Source organism: Triticum aestivum, chromosome 4D (assembly GCF_018294505.1).
Source record: "Triticum aestivum cultivar Chinese Spring chromosome 4D, IWGSC CS RefSeq v2.1, whole genome shotgun sequence".
NCBI lineage: Eukaryota > Viridiplantae > Streptophyta > Magnoliopsida > Poales > Poaceae > Triticum > Triticum aestivum.
The window spans coordinates 447,480,197-447,497,575 of NC_057805.1; the positions used below are offsets into that span (position 1 = coordinate 447,480,197).

General features: G+C 44.9%; 1 protein-coding gene across 3 annotated transcripts; it reads right to left on the reverse strand.

Annotated features, from left to right (window-relative positions):
• Window positions 1-6,640: 6,640 nt before the first annotated feature.
• LOC123098501 (MADS-box transcription factor 1) lies at window positions 6,641-16,673 on the reverse strand. Of its 3 annotated transcripts, XM_044520501.1 has the most exons (9): window positions 16,252-16,673; window positions 11,817-11,892; window positions 8,665-8,726; window positions 8,475-8,574; window positions 7,895-7,936; window positions 7,764-7,805; window positions 7,436-7,560; window positions 7,209-7,291; window positions 6,641-6,873 (listed from the first exon to the last, which is right to left on the reverse strand). In XM_044520501.1, exons 1-9 carry the CDS (start codon window positions 16,434-16,436, stop codon window positions 6,641-6,643), a joined length of 948 nt encoding a protein of 315 aa, XP_044376436.1. In that variant the 5' UTR covers window positions 16,437-16,673. The 3 variants fall into 3 exon arrangements, with proteins under 3 accessions (XP_044376436.1, XP_044376438.1, XP_044376437.1); XM_044520503.1 differs by lacking the exon at window positions 6,641-6,873 and having other exon boundaries at window positions 6,987-7,345; window positions 16,252-16,654; XM_044520502.1 differs by lacking the exon at window positions 6,641-6,873 and having other exon boundaries at window positions 6,987-7,291; window positions 16,252-16,642.
• Window positions 16,674-17,379: the final 706 nt, after the last annotated feature.

Genomic DNA, 17,379 nt, shown 5'->3' on the forward strand with positions numbered 1-17,379 from the left:
ACTTGGTATTACGACATCCATCATTGTTTGTCCAGACACCGTGATTGAGATCATAGGGATACCAGAAACACGAAAACGAGAAAAGAGAACAAAACTAGTAACAAGGATAACAAGACACAGTGATCAAAGCATTGATCATGTGGATTCTGATAAAAGTCTTGCCTCAGGTTTTGTAATGAAGTAAAGGGAAATGTATGTGATACAAAAGGTTCGCTCAATAAGATCTTCGTGAACATGTGGAAATTATTAAAAGTGACCAGATCCCGCTAATAGTTCTTGACCAGAAAGTGTTCTGGGTCATGTCCACATGTTTCTGAACCTATAGGGTCACATGCTTAATGACTATAGGTTTGTAAGAGAACTAGGAGATAAAGAAGAATGAGAAATTAGGCACCGAAAGTGCTTCGGGAGGTCCCGTGGGTGTGTCAGAAGAGCCCGAGAGGGTTCCGGAAGGCCCTGTAAGCTTACAGAAGGGCCCAAAATGTTCCAGAACCTTCTGGAATGTTTCAGGTCCTACTGGCCCAACCCCCTAAGCCTTTGGGGTCAAGGCTTCAGTCCCTAGTGCCCCCCCCCCCGACCAAGTAGTCTTTGGGAGGCAAGGCTCCCAGGGGAGGAATCCTAGGAGGACACACCCTCCTTGTTCGGCAGACTAGGGTACGAGTCCCTCATCCAAGTCGCCCCTCCTCCCTTGGCCCCACCTATATATGCAGGGGGCAACCCCTAGAGACACACTAAACCCTTGGAGGTTGCTCCCCACTGCTCTGCGCCCTTGTTTTCTCTCCTAGTTTGATCTATACAGGGACATCGCTAGGCTGCCTCTCTCCTCTCTAGTTTTCTTAGTGCCTTTTTGTGATGGACCACGAAGTGCTGCCGAACCTCTAGATCAGTACGCGTGGATGCCTCGGAGGTACCATCTACTTCATTACTAGAACGTGAATCATCTAGGCAAAATTTTCATGATTGGGGAGTTTAACCTAACTGCTGGAATTGACGAATCTCCACCGACATTACTCTGCTTCCGCTATGTTGTAGTTGGTAAGTTGATCGTTCTAGCGACCCGATCCCAATGGACCGTAGTCTCTGTGCTTAAGTGTCATCCCTGGATCGGTATTGCTGACACACACAGTACTCGAGGATTTATAACAGAGTTCAATCCCACACTTATTACATCGAGTGCCTCATAAAGAGTACTTATTACAATAATATGGCTGAAGGCCATCTAAATCACTGCGGAAGCTTCGAAGGTAAATGAGTCCATCCAACTCCACGGCAAAACTGAGTGCACGACAACGACCAATCGCACCTTACTCTTCGTCTGAAAATTCTGCAACATGATACGTTGCAGCCGTGTAGGCCAGCACATGGAATATGCTGGCAAGATCACACTATAGAGAAATATGGTGAAATAGTACCTACCACTACATGCATATTTGGCTGGTGGAGGCTCTAAGTTTGACATTTGCATAAAGCCAAATTTTCCCTACAACAAAAGGAATAGATTTTATTTGACTACAAAGTTTATGCCATTATTGAGAAGGTTTCCCCAACTCAATCCCAAAATGATAATTATAACCCAACAAATTCATTAAGTAAAGTGATGAGATCAATCAATAATTCAAATACCAGATACTCAAGATGTCCATAACCGGGGACACGACTAACCATGATTAGTTTATACACTTTGCAGAGGTTTGCGCACTTTTCCCCACAAGACTCGATCTCCTCCGTTGGATTTCTCGCACTACTTGATGTTTGAGAAACGAATGATCGATACATAGTCTTTCTGAAGCATTAACTCTTTACTCTGGGTAGACAGTACCACCTACTTTCCCCTACATCTGCTAGCCTACCACTGAAAGAGGTCACACAACTTACTCAACTATGCCAGAGCCCATAATGGCTTGTGGCTGCACACGGAAGTTTCTAGCATGAATAATCTTAAGATCCCTTTGAGCCTGGGTGGCATTCCATAGGATGATCACACGGGTACTCCGGGATATCCTAGGACAACACTGGATTCTCCAGGTGCCCGCAACCAATCGACCCAGATGTGTATTAAAGTAGCCACCTTAAGTTTCCCTTAGTTATTAATCTCGCAACTTCCATGAATCTCACATACCAATCCACGTCTACGAGCATGGCTAAGCAATAAGTAACAAAGCGTATATTTCCGGGGCGATCAAAGCTATTAGGTTCCTACCTCATCAACTACTTAACAACAACCACATGTTCCCAATCCTACTCATGCAATGTTTGAGGGTTGAAACTAATGCACAAAAACTGGGTAATAAAAGGGATATGATCAAAGTGTTACTTGCCTTGCTGATAATCGGAAACCCCTAGAGATTCGTAGTAGCAAGCTTCGCACTCCGGAGATTCATAGTAGCAAGCTTCACACTCCGTATATTCTATCGTAGACAAACAATAGCATGTATAAGCATTTATATAAATGATCTAAATAGAAAGTACAAGCAAAGAGCCCTGATTTGCAAAAAGAATCGATCAAATCGGGATTACGAAACTCGAATTATGATAAAAAAAATTCAAATTCAAATCTATTTGAAACCAAATTTTAAATTTTCAAAAACATGTTCAAGTTGAGTATCTGGACAGAGGGGATGAAGACGAAGAAGTTGGAGTTGGTTTCGTTGGATTTGGATAAACGAACAAAAGGTTGTGATCGTTTAAAGATCAGGGACTAATTTGCGAAGAAAATAATTACGTACGGGTCCCTGGCCGAAAATTAACAGAAAAAGAAAAATCTAGTCGAACGAACATTCGCTACAGAAACCTAACGAACGAAAACCGTTCGCTACCGAAGACTAACGGACGAACGCCCGCTAAATAAACTAACCTAAAATAATAAACCGGGTTTAGAAAAGAAAACCGAAAAAAAACCGGATCGGGGTTCGGTTTATACCGGTCCACGGCAGTTCGGGCGGTTCGGCGGCGGGTCGGCGGCGGCGGCGGGCTCCGGCGAGGCGGCGTGGGGCAGCAGCAGCGGCACGGCGGCGGCGCGGCAGTGGCGGGCGAGAGGCAGCGGCAGTGGCGGGCGAGAGGCGGCGGCTGCGGCGGCTTGGGAGGAGAGGGTCGGGGTGGCAGGCTTATAAAGGGGCCGGGAAGGGGGTGCTGGCATGGAGGAGGGGGCAAGGCGCGGTGCGGGCGGAGTCCGAGCCGGACTCGGCGAGCGGCGAGGCGGGCGGCGGCCGGGGAAGGTGGGGCGCTGGGCACTGGGCCGGCTGGGCTTCGGCCCAGTCGGTCCGAAAGAAGTTTTTTTTTTAAATAACGCCGTGAAGAAAAAAATCCGAATAAGATAAAATAAAATTCCTAAAATTCCGGAAACAATTTTCACCATCCCCTCCTAATATTTGGGACAACGTGAACATTTTTCTGGACTAACTGCAATTTTTAAAAATGCATCTTTTTCCTAATTTAATAAAATGCAACCGAATAAAATTGCAATAAAACTCAAATAAAATATATCTTTAGTCAAAATTAAATTTCCAATATTTCCTTGCTGTTTTGAAGAAGTCATATTATCTTCTCTCATATTTTATTCATTTCGAAATAATTGGAAAAAATAATTTCGAATAAAAACACTTTGATCCTATTTGCCAATTTTGAAAATTCAAAAATGGATTTTCGTGAAAACATCCAACTCTCTCAATTGGTCCTTGAGTTGCTTAAGGTTTCTAGGATCAAAATTCCAAATAAAAACTAATTCAAAATGCACAAATTATGAATGCATATGATGACCTAATAAATAACATCCAAATTGAAAATTTGGATGTTACAATCGTTATCTGCACCTTCTTTGTATTCCTAGGTGAGATTGTTTAAAGTAAATTTTCAACGCGTAGCACGTTCCCCTACAGTTACAACTTGTATTTCACACATGGTGGCGTGGTGCAACTTATACTCCACACACGATGTAATCTCTACTCCAGGCGCACTGCAACCTATACTTCACACACGGTGCAACCTGTACTCCATGCATAGCATAACTCATACTACGCACTAGCACAACTAATACTCCACGCGTACTGCGACTTGTTCTCTGCACATAACATAACTCGTACTTCACATGTAGCACAATCAGTACTCCAAATACAGGTACACGAGCTGAGTGGTATGTAAAACAAGAAAAAGCAAAGAGAAAACTAGCAAACGTGCCATAAAAAACTATATGCATGCGCCATGATGTTTCCTTGCTCGCCACACGTTGAACTACCGGGCCACCATAAGAGACCCCGCAGGGTTACTTACATCGGTTAATAAAGGTGTAGTTTTGTACAAAAAAAACAATGAAAACTTTTCCTAAACTAACGCAGCTGCTACAGCCGCATTGCAAACTAATCGATCTCTAAGAGCAATTGTAGCAGAGTCATCATACTGGCAGCCTTGATAATGCGTATGAAGCATGCTCCATTTGCATATGGAGGCTGCTGAGGTGATGGGTAAACTCAGAGTCGTTATATTGTGTGCCTGCACATGCATCAAGAGGCCCACTCATCAATGGGACATCTTTTTTCCCAATTTTCCGGACATCGCCACCCAAGGCAGGGGATCACATGAAATTTCTTTCGCGCCACAATGTTTGGCTGGATGGAGTGCCCTCCAAAAGTTGGCCCAAAACGTTAAATATGGAGGCTGAGAGGCTCAAATATGAAGGGCGCTCTAATTTTCTTTTTTGCGATCCTGACATGTATGACGAGTCTGCTAGAGTGGTATTTTACCCCAGCCGTCATATTAACGGTTACTATGCAGTTCATGGCCTTTTGGCGATTCTACTAAAGTTTTTTTTTTGAAAAGGAGGATGTACCCCCGGTCTCTGCATCTGGACGATGCACGCAATCATTTTATTAATTATTCACAAAGTCCTTAGAAGGTAATACATCAGTAAGTCTGAAGCCACCATCTTGGCAACACCAGTAGCTACTCCTATCCCTGTGATGAAGGGGTGCCGAATGTCCAAGCCTACCAAACAGACATCGCACCAACACCTAACATCTAATGTCGGATGCCTTGTCCAAGCCATAATACCTAAACTGGGTTACACACCGGTCCGGCGCACTTTCAGTGGGCACCACATGCGCAAACTGCAAGGGCCGTCATTCATCCATCGATCCATCCTCAGATCAGATACTGAAGCATAGACCTTGTCAGGCCTCTCTGCCATCGACGCCACCACGACGCCAGACAGCATCGTCCTTCTGCACGAGTCCATCGCCACCCGTCGGACGCTGAGTCTCCACCATGCCACGTCGCCGAGATCCGCCACCATCAATGTGTAGGATGAAGCACTGCTCCACCACCTACCGACGCCCAATCACCAAGCCGTCCACATGTCCGTCCAGCCGATGAATGTCTCCAAAGATGATGCCCCCACGGGGGTGACAATGAAGACGTCGCCATCATCTGATCCAGGAGGCCCCTCAACGCCTCCAACGAGGGCTATGACGCCCATGGGAGTCACCGTCAATGGTAGCCTCCTCCAGATCTGAGGTTCCCCCCGTAAACAACAGAGCGAGGGACGCCCCCACCATCACCTCCAACGAGGAAAACGACACCCATGGGCGCCGCCGACGATGGTGGCATTCTCACCCACTTCAGCAGCTAGGCCACCATCTCCTCCTCCACTTGATCCGCCGCCGGAAGCCACCATGATCCTACTAAAGTCGTTCTAATGTTTTCTTTTTTGCAAATATCGTCCCACTAATCATGAAACCGATGACACTGTAAAAAGGAAAATGTCTGAGCTTATACAGACTAAGAGGACCTTTTCCCCGTTACCGAGAAATCTGCACCCAAATAATTTGCAAAACACTCACACTGACACACCTCCTCTCGCGACCCCCGCGTCGCCTCCCCCGGCGGCGGCGGGGGAACCCTAGCCGCGCCACCGCGGCCCCCTCCCCACCTCGTCCCACTTCCTCGCCGCCGCCTGAGGCAGCCGCTGGGCAAGCCCGGGGTGCCAAGGATGGTGGCGGCGGGGTCTCGGCTGCCCTGCCTCTGGGTGGGAGTCTCGGATCTGGAGCGGCGGCTCCTTTGGCGAGGCACGGCAGGCTCCGGCGGGCGGTGAATCTGGCATTCTGGACGCGCGGGCGGCGGGATCCCGGTGGTCGTTGGCGGCTGGCGGCGGCTTCTGCGGTGGTCGGTGCGCGCGATCTCGCGCCTCCCCTCCTCCCCTGTTCGGCGTGCGGGGATCTAGTTCGGGCGAGATCCCTGGCCGGCCATGGCCGGCCGCGCCGACGGCGACGCCTAAGGCGCCGTTCCCCTCCTTGGAGGCGTCAGTATGGACCGATCTCCTCACTTTCCCTTCCCCTATGTCTCCCGAGCGAAAGCCCTAACTTTGTTGGGCAGCGGCGGCGCTCACGGCGCTGTTCCCTTCTTGAAGGCGCCGCTTTGGGAACCTTGGGATTGGGTGGCGCTTGTGGGTGGTGGGCGACAACAGTGGTGCAGACCTATCCTAGCATGGATCTATGTCTGTTGCTTGGAGATGGACTCGCGTAGGTGGAGGTCGTCGTTTGGCGTCGTGGTGGCGTCCATGGCAGAAGACCTGTCAAGGCTCGCGTAGGTGGAGGTCGTCGTTTGGCGTCCTGGTGGCGTCGATGGCGGAGGACCTGCCAAGTTTGACACCTCAATCTGCTCTGAAGATGGACCAGTGGAAGATGGCGGCGACGACACATGTGAGTGCGTCGGACCGGTTTGTGCCCCGGACCCGGTAGATGGCTCGGTCGGGGCCTCCGGCTTTAGATGTTGGGCTTAGGTGAGAGGTCTGGGTATGTGGCCCGGCTTGCACCCCTTCATCATATGGATAGGAGTAGCGGCAGATATTGCCAAGATGGCGGATTTGTTCTAATTTGTAAGGTCCTCGAGAATAATCAATAAAATGGCCGCATGCATCTCCCAGATGCAAGGCCCGGGGTCATCCCCCTTTTCTATAAAAAAACTCACACTGACACACACTGTTGGTCAGTCGAAGATGGGCTAAACAAATAGAAACGTGTGCCACTCTGCTTAGCACAAGTATTTTGATCCATACATATGCTACCTCTATTAATCACCACAAGTCCAGCACACAATATAACAAGTGACACTCAAGTCCAAGCACACTTAGCTACATACACGGGAGGCAACGCCAGACCATTACAAGAAATACGTGTTGAATCATGCCTGTCTCATCGTCTGAACTGATCATATCCAACCTGCAGACGATCCAAGGTGTCCATCAAGGCGCTGTGGAGCCATGTCTTCGTTGTTCAGCTGGTCCATGCTGGTCTGATGGTACCTTCACATAGGAAAAGAAATCACTTCAATTTTGGACCGATCCAACACTCAGGTTCTGAACAATTACAAATCGGAAGAAAAATAGTTAGTTTATGCTTAGGAGAGATTCGGTGGGTTAAACCGATGGCCATGTAGAAAGACATACCCAATTTGCATGGAGGAATCATGTTCCGGGCGTTGCAGCAGTCCCGGATAAGTAGTCTCGATGGCATGCCCTCCATCTTGCCATGACATATGGAGCGCATTCTCGGCACAGCTGATGTCTTGCAACTGGCACTCCCAAGAAAACAGTCATGAGAAATTTTATTGCCCACACTGGACTCATTTTTTTTATCAGAATGAATGTAGTTTGTATTCCGTGTAGTTTACAACCTTCGTCCAGCAAAGGCATGCAATTTGTGTTGGCAACAAAATGAAGGTTCAAAATTTGATAGAAGGACAGAAAGCGTAAGTTCTAAGCTCAGTGATAGTACCTTCCTCCTCAGGTCTTTGTTTTGATCCAGCAACTCTTGCTCCTGTAGAACATCAATTTGCTATTATATATTAACAGAAGGAGCATGCAATATAGGGTGAGGATTATCTGAAGTTCATTATTCATCATTACCTTACTTTTCTGGTCATATAACTCATCAAGTAATACTTTATTCTGCAAAAAATGTATGCTTTGTCATAAAGCAAGGCAAAACCACCGACAGAAGTCACAGAACTGTGATGTTTCAGCTAACGCTATAAAAATGCCTTAAAAGTTCAGCTGCATACTAACAATAATGGATACAACATCATTTAGATGCTCTGAGCTAACATTTTTTTCACTAAGACAATTCGAAACTAATACATGCATCATCTTCAATTGATGAAGTATCTATATAATACTCCTTCCGTCCCATAATATATGAGCATTTTTGAAAATGTTTTAAATGAGAACAACCACGGGAGAACTTTGAGCATAGAAAAAAAATAAGAATCTAGCATAAATGAGGTAGCATTTCAAAAGAAAATCTGAAAACGGTATAACAAAAAATCAATAAAAAGATGATGGTTTGTTATAGAGGGACCCTAAGCCAGAGCAGGCCCATGGTGCAGCGGCCAACGCTCTTATATTATAGGACAAGGGGAGTAGAAAAATATCTGAATTTGCTGAACCCGAGCTTATGTAACATACATGAAATATTCAAATTCTCTACCTTTCTTGTCCTGATATGCTTGAGAGATATGTCTATTTGGTTCTCAATTTGCTCAAGCTCCCTCATGCTAAGTGGGCCCAGATCCTCACCGAGAATATTTCTACGACACGAGAACAAGGACTGATAAGGTGGAGCAACATTGCAATGTATATACAGCAAGTAACTTTTCACCCCAATCTCCTGAAACTACCTTTGTGAACTTTGAAGATATTCAAGTCTGGTCTTCAACTTCAGATATTCTTGGTAATTTATCTAGTTTCAAAAACAAAAAAGGATGCATGGTACATGTCAGTTCAAGTGACACAATACTTGCCATGGAAAATGAGAAGCTAAATGTACACGACAACAGACCATGTTGGCCAAACAAACAAGACAGTTCAAACAAACTGTGCCCCACCAAATGGAAGCTCGGAAAGATTGAAAACAACAACAGACTGCAAGAGAGTGCAATGTTTAGCCTGGACCTAGCCTTGGACAATCACCTGAATATGTTTCCAAAAACTGGAGTTGGTTAAGCTGTGACTATGGTTACCCGTAGGGCTTTTTGCTTAGCTTTTATCTGTTTTCTTCCTTACCCCTTTGTAACATACTATTTATAGTAATGAAAATTAACCGTAGAACAATTGTTCAGTTCTACGATGTGCGGCTCAAACAAAACAAAGAACAATCACCTGAATGTAATGGTTATTTACACACACAGCTGTTCTGACCAAATATGGTGGGCACTAGTGATTAATGACTATATTTGCTCGGTCGCGTACCGACCTCGCTGCACCTACCCGACCCTCGCCGCCGCCGCCACAGTCACTGCCGTTGAGTCCCTGCCGGCCGAATCGACCGGCGCCATCCTGCAGCCCTGCTGGCTTTTCCCGGACGTGGATTTTTAGAGCACCTGCATCCCGGCCCTACTATCCTTGCTCTACAATATCACTTTAAGATCTGTGCGACACAACTAACTTTCTATATGAAATTTTCTCTTTTTTATTCCTCTCATATAAAACATATCTTGAAGTTCAAACCTTTGCAGCGTGGTAAAGCTTTCTAATTAGAATCTAGGATAAATCTTTCAGTTTTTTTTTTCGACATAAATACTAAAAATATGATTTTTTTAATCAAACAAAACGTATTTTGTATATTTATGTTTGACAAAAAAATCTGAAAGATTTATCCTAGATTCTACTTAGAAAGCTTTGCCAAGCTGCATAGGTTTGAACTTCAAGATATGTTCTATGTGAGAGAAACAAAAAAGAGAATGCACTTGGACGAATCGCGATGCAGGAAATGGATCGCTAGATAGAGAGGGCATGGGTGCATGTGCTCTATTATATATTTTCCGGCTTTCCCGCAGCTTCCTGTGAGTGCAGGCCGCCAAAATCGTCATTTCCGCCGCTGTTGAGCCCGCCATCGCTGCAGCTCTGCAAGGGCACCGCCAAAGTCGGATTTCTTCCGGGATCGGACCGGCTGACCACGGCGATGTCGATGTGGTAGGAAGGTCAACCCCAAGCCAGCGACGGCAGGTGCTGCTGGGTCTAAGAAAGAAGCCTTCCGATCAGGTTGCCGACGCAACCTTCATTCCTGGCGTCGTTTGTTACCTCCTCGCTGAACAACCACGTGCCTGCCCAGCTACGTAGCGTCGGCGGTCTCCTCCGCTGCCTTGATGCGCAAGTCAAAGGTCCGTCGTCGGCGCTGTCGCTAGGACCTCCGCTGCACATATGGTATTTGTCAAAATTTCCCTATGCATTTGTTTACATATTGCATAAAAAACCGTCTCAAATAGACCGTTACATTTCTCCATGTTTAGATGGTCTCCTCCGCTATCATGACCTAACTGGCACTTGCAAACTCAAACAGTCCTTGGTTCTCAGTTAGGCCGAGGGCTGTTTCTTTGAGACCAAGTCATGGGTCATGATGGCCTTGTCAAGGAGTACTCTGCGTTGAATGCAGTTTAACCCCTATACTATTTTTGGCGCCTATTCAGGATGCATCAACTCTCTTCAACACCATGGAAAAGGCTGTGGAGAGACATGATCCTTGGTTGTTATTGAGAAGGAATGGAACATAGTAGAAAGTGCAAGTCCATTGTTGTAGATAATATCAATCATGCAAGTTCTTGCTTATGGTTGCCCGACCGATGCCATCCATGTCTATGTTTGCTTGGTGAAGATCTATCCTAGAGTGTGTGAGACGATTCTGCATAGCTGTTGTCGAGATCTATGGACCAGAGGACTTGAGGGTTCCCAATGTAGAATATACTCAAAGGCTCATGGTAGAAAATGATGAGAGAGGTTGCCCAGGTATGCTTGGATCCATTGATTGCATGCATTGTACTCGGAAGACTTGTCATGTTGCATGTCAATGTCAGTATCGAGGGCATTGCCTCGATCCAACCATCATTCTTGAGGCAGTTGCATCACACGATCTTTGGATTTGGTATGCATACATTGGTATGCTTGGCTCTCACAATGATCTCAATGTCCTTCATCGATCTTCTCTTTTTGAAAGGCTTATTGATGGTGGCAGCCAACTTGCAACTATGTTGTCGATCTCACAATGTGTACAACATGGGTTACTACCTTGCCGATGATATCCATCCTCCATGGGCCACAATTGTGAATACTATCCACAAACCAAAAGGTAACAAGAGATCTTACTTTGCAACTTGTCAAGAATCTGCTAGAAAGGATGTTGAGAGATCATTCAGTGTGCTTCAACGATGATTTGGGATTGTCTGTGACCCCGCTGAGCATTGGAAGCTCGAGACCCTATGGAATATCGTGACATCATGTATTATCTTGCACAACATGATCATCGAGGATGAGAGAGAAGACCCGGAGGACTTTTGGAAACTATTCAATGCCCACCCGGTGCAGCTGGAGCATAACCCAAATAGGATCCAAGCCTTCATCCATGCACACCAACAGATTGAGAACCATCGATCTCACAACCGACTTCACGAAGATCTTATTGAACATCATTGGCGCCTTCATAGCACTTGATTCTTGTGCTTTAATCATGTTTATTTGAATTCTTAGTTTAGTTGGACCGTATGTTTTGTTTGAATTTGGATGGTTTATGTTTGAGAACGTTAAAAAAATTATGCATTTGAATTGTGTGCACTTCATTATTCAAGTTTTTATTTATTTTTATGTTTGGTAAGTTTGAAAATTTGGGAAAACAATTTTTTCTAGGATAGGGGATTTGCTAGCTGCAGAATAGTGATTTCATTAAATAGTTGGTAAAATGGGATAGGGAGAACTTTTGCTAGTTTTAGTTTAGGGGGTCTACTAGAGATGCCCTAACCTCTTTATATTCAGGAAGGTATTAAGGTTCTGAGATACTTACTTCATTTTCTGCTGGAGGGGTTGCTTCTGTTGAGTTGTAGTTGCAGGTGCGGTATCTCTCAAGTATTTTGTACATGCTGTTGACATACGAAAGCAAAGGAATCAACTTATATTGCTTGACATGCGAAAAATGTAGAAAATTGAAGACATTTATAATATCTAAAAGCATTGGAAAATGTAAAAAATGAATATTAGTATGTGTGCAACACTTACTGACTGAGATGTGATCCTAGTATCATATAATACATGCTAGGAGCCCTCAGAGATAAGCTGGTAATGACAGATCTTCGTTGAAGCAAATATGGGTTGTGACCCACGCAGTTTTGTAGCAATATACACTGTGTGAGATAGAACTTGGGCCGTGAGGGCAAAACCTTGCACTATAGCTCCGCCACTAAAGCCATGTCACCTCCGGCTATTGAGATGTGATCCTGGTACTATGCTAATAGAAAGATGTTCGCTTCAATAGAAAGATGGCACATGATGGTGGCAATGAGTGTCTTGTGGGCCATGCTATAAATTGAGAATTACATATGATTGAAAGAAGCCATCGGTATATATGGCCATTCAAAAGTCTTTATGAAAATGATGTTGAGGGAGTACCCACCATCTATGAGCACTTCCTTGACATTGCAATTGTTGATGGTTGGGGTCACAATGAGGAGGTGAGCCCCTGGTTGGTCAAGCCCATAGCATGGTCGTACAACTTTGAATATGATACTATTCTGTGGCCAAGGGGCTCGTTCAACCATAACTGGAGCATACCCCTAGTCTGACGGTTCTTCCCATGTCATATCACATGTCTCCATTGAATCCAAAGTCGAACTCATAGGTCCCATGGCTGGTCGAGATTGCGGGCTTGATCCCAGGGGATCCCTCCAAACACGACCATCACCTAGGGTTGGATATGTTATGTTGTGTCCTCCACATCAAGGACCAACTGTTGGCAGATGCGACAATTGGCTAGGAGCTGTAATATGGGATTATGTATAGGGCACCAGTTAGAGTCAAGAAGGGAGTCATCGATGAAAAGGTGATCTTGGTTTTCTTGTTGAGGGAAGGACTTTGAAGACCTATGGCGACCCAAGGCAACATGCCTAGTCTAATGATGAAGGCTCATCAAAGATAGCTTGAAGTATTTGTGATGCATTTACTCATGCCAGAATATTGTTTTCGGCCAGCCTAAATAGCCATCCAAGAAAAGGGTCTTGAAAGGTGAGAGTTTTTCAGATGTTTTTTTTGTCAAAAAAAAAACTTTTTCGTGTCCCACCCAACGGACTACTCTTTTGCATCATCAGAGGACATCTATGTCAAGGATTTCTTGGGGATTATGGCTGTTGGGGAGGCATTTCACCTACAACTTTCCATACATGCCCATGTAGAGGTTCATGAACTTCAACCCTTGAGGACCCACGTTGTTCTTGAGGAAGCCATGCATGATATATGGCACTATGTTTGGGCTCAAGAGAGTTTAAATCTAGTCACTACTACGCCTTTTACTCCAAAGTTGTTCAAGCCCACCAGACATATAGATGGGTCTAGAATTCTACTTAAGTGTTCTAAAGATTAAGGTCTTTGGTTGCCTCCTGCTCTATGATAGGTTAAATACCCTTAACATGCTTAATCGAAGACACTACAATACTGCCTGTGACATGGACTGTCTATTATATGGATTTGCACATTGCAGAAAGGATTGAGCACATGATCTTTGGTAACCAATTTAGCAAATCTTCTTGGGCTAGCCTAGATATTTGATGGGTCCCTCTACCTCAAGGTTCCATATGATCACCCGAGCAAAGCAGCTTTGGAGCAAGCCCATGTTTAAGGACATCTTTTTGGTTGCCTCTTGGACTTTGTGGAAAGAAAAGAATGATAAGTATTTCAGGGGCATTGTGTCCACCATTGCCTCTTGGAGGTCAAGATTCAAAGATGATTTTTCTCTCCTTACCCATAGAGTACTAAAATTTGAATTCTCGCATATTTTTAAAGTTGCTTGACATAAGCGTATTTCTGTTCGAGAGGTGATGGGCAGTGCCCAAGCTAAATCAAGTTTCAGTCTCCTATTGTTGTCCCATATTAAGGGAGTGGGAACTATACACGATTTGCAAATGCTCAACTCAATGAGGCCAAATATGTCTTTAGATGTCTTATTTATCAGGCTAGACTATACAAGGCTCCAGGAGGTTCATCTTTTTGGTCAGCTCAATGTACAAGGCTCTTCTTACTACATCGGGCAACTTTTCCTTGCTTGTCATTTTGCTCGTCTAATTTGATTGCTCATTTTGTTGGCTTTTAATTTAACACCCCCTACCCCCTAATTGTATTCCTCATGTGTTTGGAACTAGCATCATAAGATTTTGGGGGCTCTAAGATCACTTTTTTTTTGTTGGTCTTGGTGCTTTGTGTTGGTCCATTTTTTTTAGAATCGCGTTGGTCCATTTAGCTTTGCCATAATGATGTTTTGTTTGAATAAATGATTATTTTCAATCCTTTGCATGCTATTTACTTATCTATCAACTAGATGAGGTTATGGTCAATGTTGCAGCGAACAGACTAGCAAAAGGTCATTATGGAGGACATCAACAAGTTATCACAGGATTTATGCCCCACATGGGTGCCGGTATAGCAACAGGCTTTGTCATGACTCTGTGTAAGGGTGCAAACGAAAGGAGAGCTAACCGTCCATTATCCAAAAAACTATTATCTGTCAATACTTCTAATAACATTTAGACTGAAAACACATGATATTATAGTATGTCACCTTAATTAGAAATGATTTGTTCTATGAAGTAGTGAAAGAATGTCATCGGAGTAGAAAATGATCTTTAAGCTGAAGAAGAAGAAAACAAAGATGAAATAGAACTTAATTAAAATCCATAAATACGAACTGAACTGGGATTAGTCTTGCGTGAAAAGCTGTAAATTGTCACCACACTGAAAGAAAGGCTCACAAAAGTTGTCTACAGATCGAGTAAGTTCCACCGTGGATTGTTTAGATGAACTTCCGGGGATTATTGAGCTGGTGGCAAGTTGAACTAGATTTGAAATTGTCACCACACTGCACCATATGTTGTAGCCAAAAATCCTGATTTTGAATCTATTTCAACCTGTTAGTGCAGAGGGGTTTAGGACTCTATCTAACACATTCCGCAGCAAGGTTATACACATGTTTATGCCTAGCTAGTACGTAATGTTCTTTTCACAAGTATACGCACGCCATCTGGTAGAACAGCATAATTGCTCCTACTAATAAGATCCTCGTGAGAGTGCAAAAGTTAACCGTGTATACATTTTCTCGCATGCATGTATACCATTTAATGTACTGTGCATGCATCAGTTCACTCAGTTTAGCACACGGCGGAGTAAACACTATATATCTACTTCAATCCGTATATTGCATGCAAGCTAAGCTGGGTTGCTTTGACGACATGACGTGCAATGAGAAAGTTCACTTGATATCTTTGACGGTTCGTCAGTCAGTGCGCGGAACAACGGGTAGTTCTACACGTGGCTCGGCTCAGTGAAGATAGTAGATGAACTTCCGGGCATCGAGCTGCTGCTGCCCTCAGTGGAACAGTAACTAATGGAACAGTAAATGGATCACAGATCTCAGCTTCTCACCACATCCTAGAGTAAGCCAAACTCTAGAGTATCTTTTTTGAAGCGATGGCAAGATGTTTGCCTTCTCATTAAAGCAAGGAGAGTTTTAGGTACAAGAAACAAAGGTTCCGGCATCAGCCAAGCCCCAAAAGGACAGGAAACAAGAGATCGAAACTAGTTGCAGCATAAAAGGTTCCTAAGGTGCTTATTAGCTTATAGTTCCAGCCAAAGCCCACATCTCGCATCTTCTTTAATTTTGTTGATGAGATGAGCCCAGCCGGCGTTGTGTACGTGTACTGGATTTACCATTTTGGGTGAGAAATATATGGATCTGATGAGCATATGCGGGAGGAGATAGAGATCTTGTGAGTAGAGCATGGGCCAGCGAAATATCCTCTAAATATGGAAGGAATAAGCAGCAACTTCATGGACCGCTTTCTTGTTCTTGCCGATTATATAGCAAGTAATGTTTTTTTTCAAAATTATTATATGGCAAGTAATGTGAGTAATTATGATAAGGTGTACATGTACTGAATAGCTGTCCGTCGTGAACTCCAGAAATCTACCTCAGGATCGATGTGGTCAACAGATCCGACGCTTATCACTATCTAGTTCAGTTGTCCTTTCCGCAGCTGCAACACTCCACGCGCAAAAAAAGGAAGGGACACTCGCTCGTCACGCAAAATAAGGATGTTTTCTCATGTTCTTGGTTAATTGAACTGAAGGCAAGAAAATCAGAGGTTTGTTTGGCCAGATCTTGACGAACCCATAGATCAAGTGAGACCAAAAGAGAAGGAAAAAGAAGATGAACGGATAGGATTGGTTTAGTTACGTACCATGAGGAGCTAGAGAACTCGAAGAGGCGGCCGCCGCCGGAGAAGATGACGAGGGCGACCTCGGCGTCGCAGAGCAGCGAGAGCTCGTAGGCTTTCTTGAGCAGCCCGTTCCGGCGCTTGGTGAATGTCACCTGCCGGGTTGTCTTGTTCTCGATCCGCCTGATCTCCACCTTTCCCCGACCCATCTTCCTTCTTCTTCCTCTTCCTCCCTTTCTTTCTCTCTCTCTCCTGTTACTTTTTTGCCGCCAGCAGAGGGATGTCTGATCGTATGCTTTGCTTGCTCGGTGCTCAAGTCTCTCTCGCTCTCTCACAGTTACTGTACCAATGATTTACTAGCTCGTCCACCCGTTTGCATCTCTCTCTCACTGTAGCTCTGGCGAAGGTGGTGGTGGAGGGGGTGATTGATGACTTGATGTAACGTTAGTCCCACGCCCTCGCTGGACACGCAACAGTGCCGATCCGGACCGGAATCCATATCCACAGCGAGGAAATGGGGGCCAGTAAAGGTGGCCGCACATCAGAGAGCAGACGTGGGAGATGGATAGTACGATCGAGGCGGGATAGGACGGGTGCACGTGTCGACGGCCGTGTGGAGGAATAGACGACTTCATTATGGCATCGCTGCTAGCGGCTAGCCTTCTAGGGCTTCGTAGGACTTCTCTTTCCTGAGCTCTCTCAAGTCTGAACTATCTTTACTTTCTCAGCCCTCTGAAGTCTGAACAAGTGTTCCTTCATTTTTTTTCATCTCTCTGAACTATCTTAAATTTCGCTCTGGCTCTTCCTCTCTTTTGCTGCGGTTCGTCAGGGACCCTTTTGCTTGTTTTTATACTAGAAAATAGAAAGAAATGTTGGGCAACCCCTTCACAGGCTCAAAGGTAGCTAGTGCTGGATTCCTGGCAGGCTTCCCGTATTTCGGTCCTTGAGTTGGAGCATCAAGGAATCTAAGTTTTTTTTTGAATAGTTTGGGTTATGAAGGAATCTAAGTTAGTTTGAAAAAGATGGAATTAGGCCCTGTTTGAAAAAAAAAATGAGACCAACCCAAGGGCTAACCCTCGTTGGCTTTTCTTTATAGGAGAAAACTCCGTGAGCACCGCGCGTCCGTGCCGGGACTCGAACTCGGGTGGGCTG

What these genes read in the sequence shown, in the direction of transcription:
- LOC123098501 (XM_044520501.1), bottom strand. Translation starts at nt 16,436, where the DNA reads ATGGGTCGGGGAAAGGTGGAGATCAGGCGGATCGAGAACAAGACAACC. An exon ending in CCCCTCCAGCAGAAAATGAA is followed by an intron (nt 8,727 to 11,816) that starts GTAAGTATCTCA and finishes TTTTGAAACTAG; the next exon opens with ATAAATTACCAAGAATATCT. An exon ending in AGCATATCAGGACAAGAAAG is followed by an intron (nt 7,937 to 8,474) that starts GTAGAGAATTTG and finishes CATTTTTTGCAG; the next exon opens with AATAAAGTATTACTTGATGA.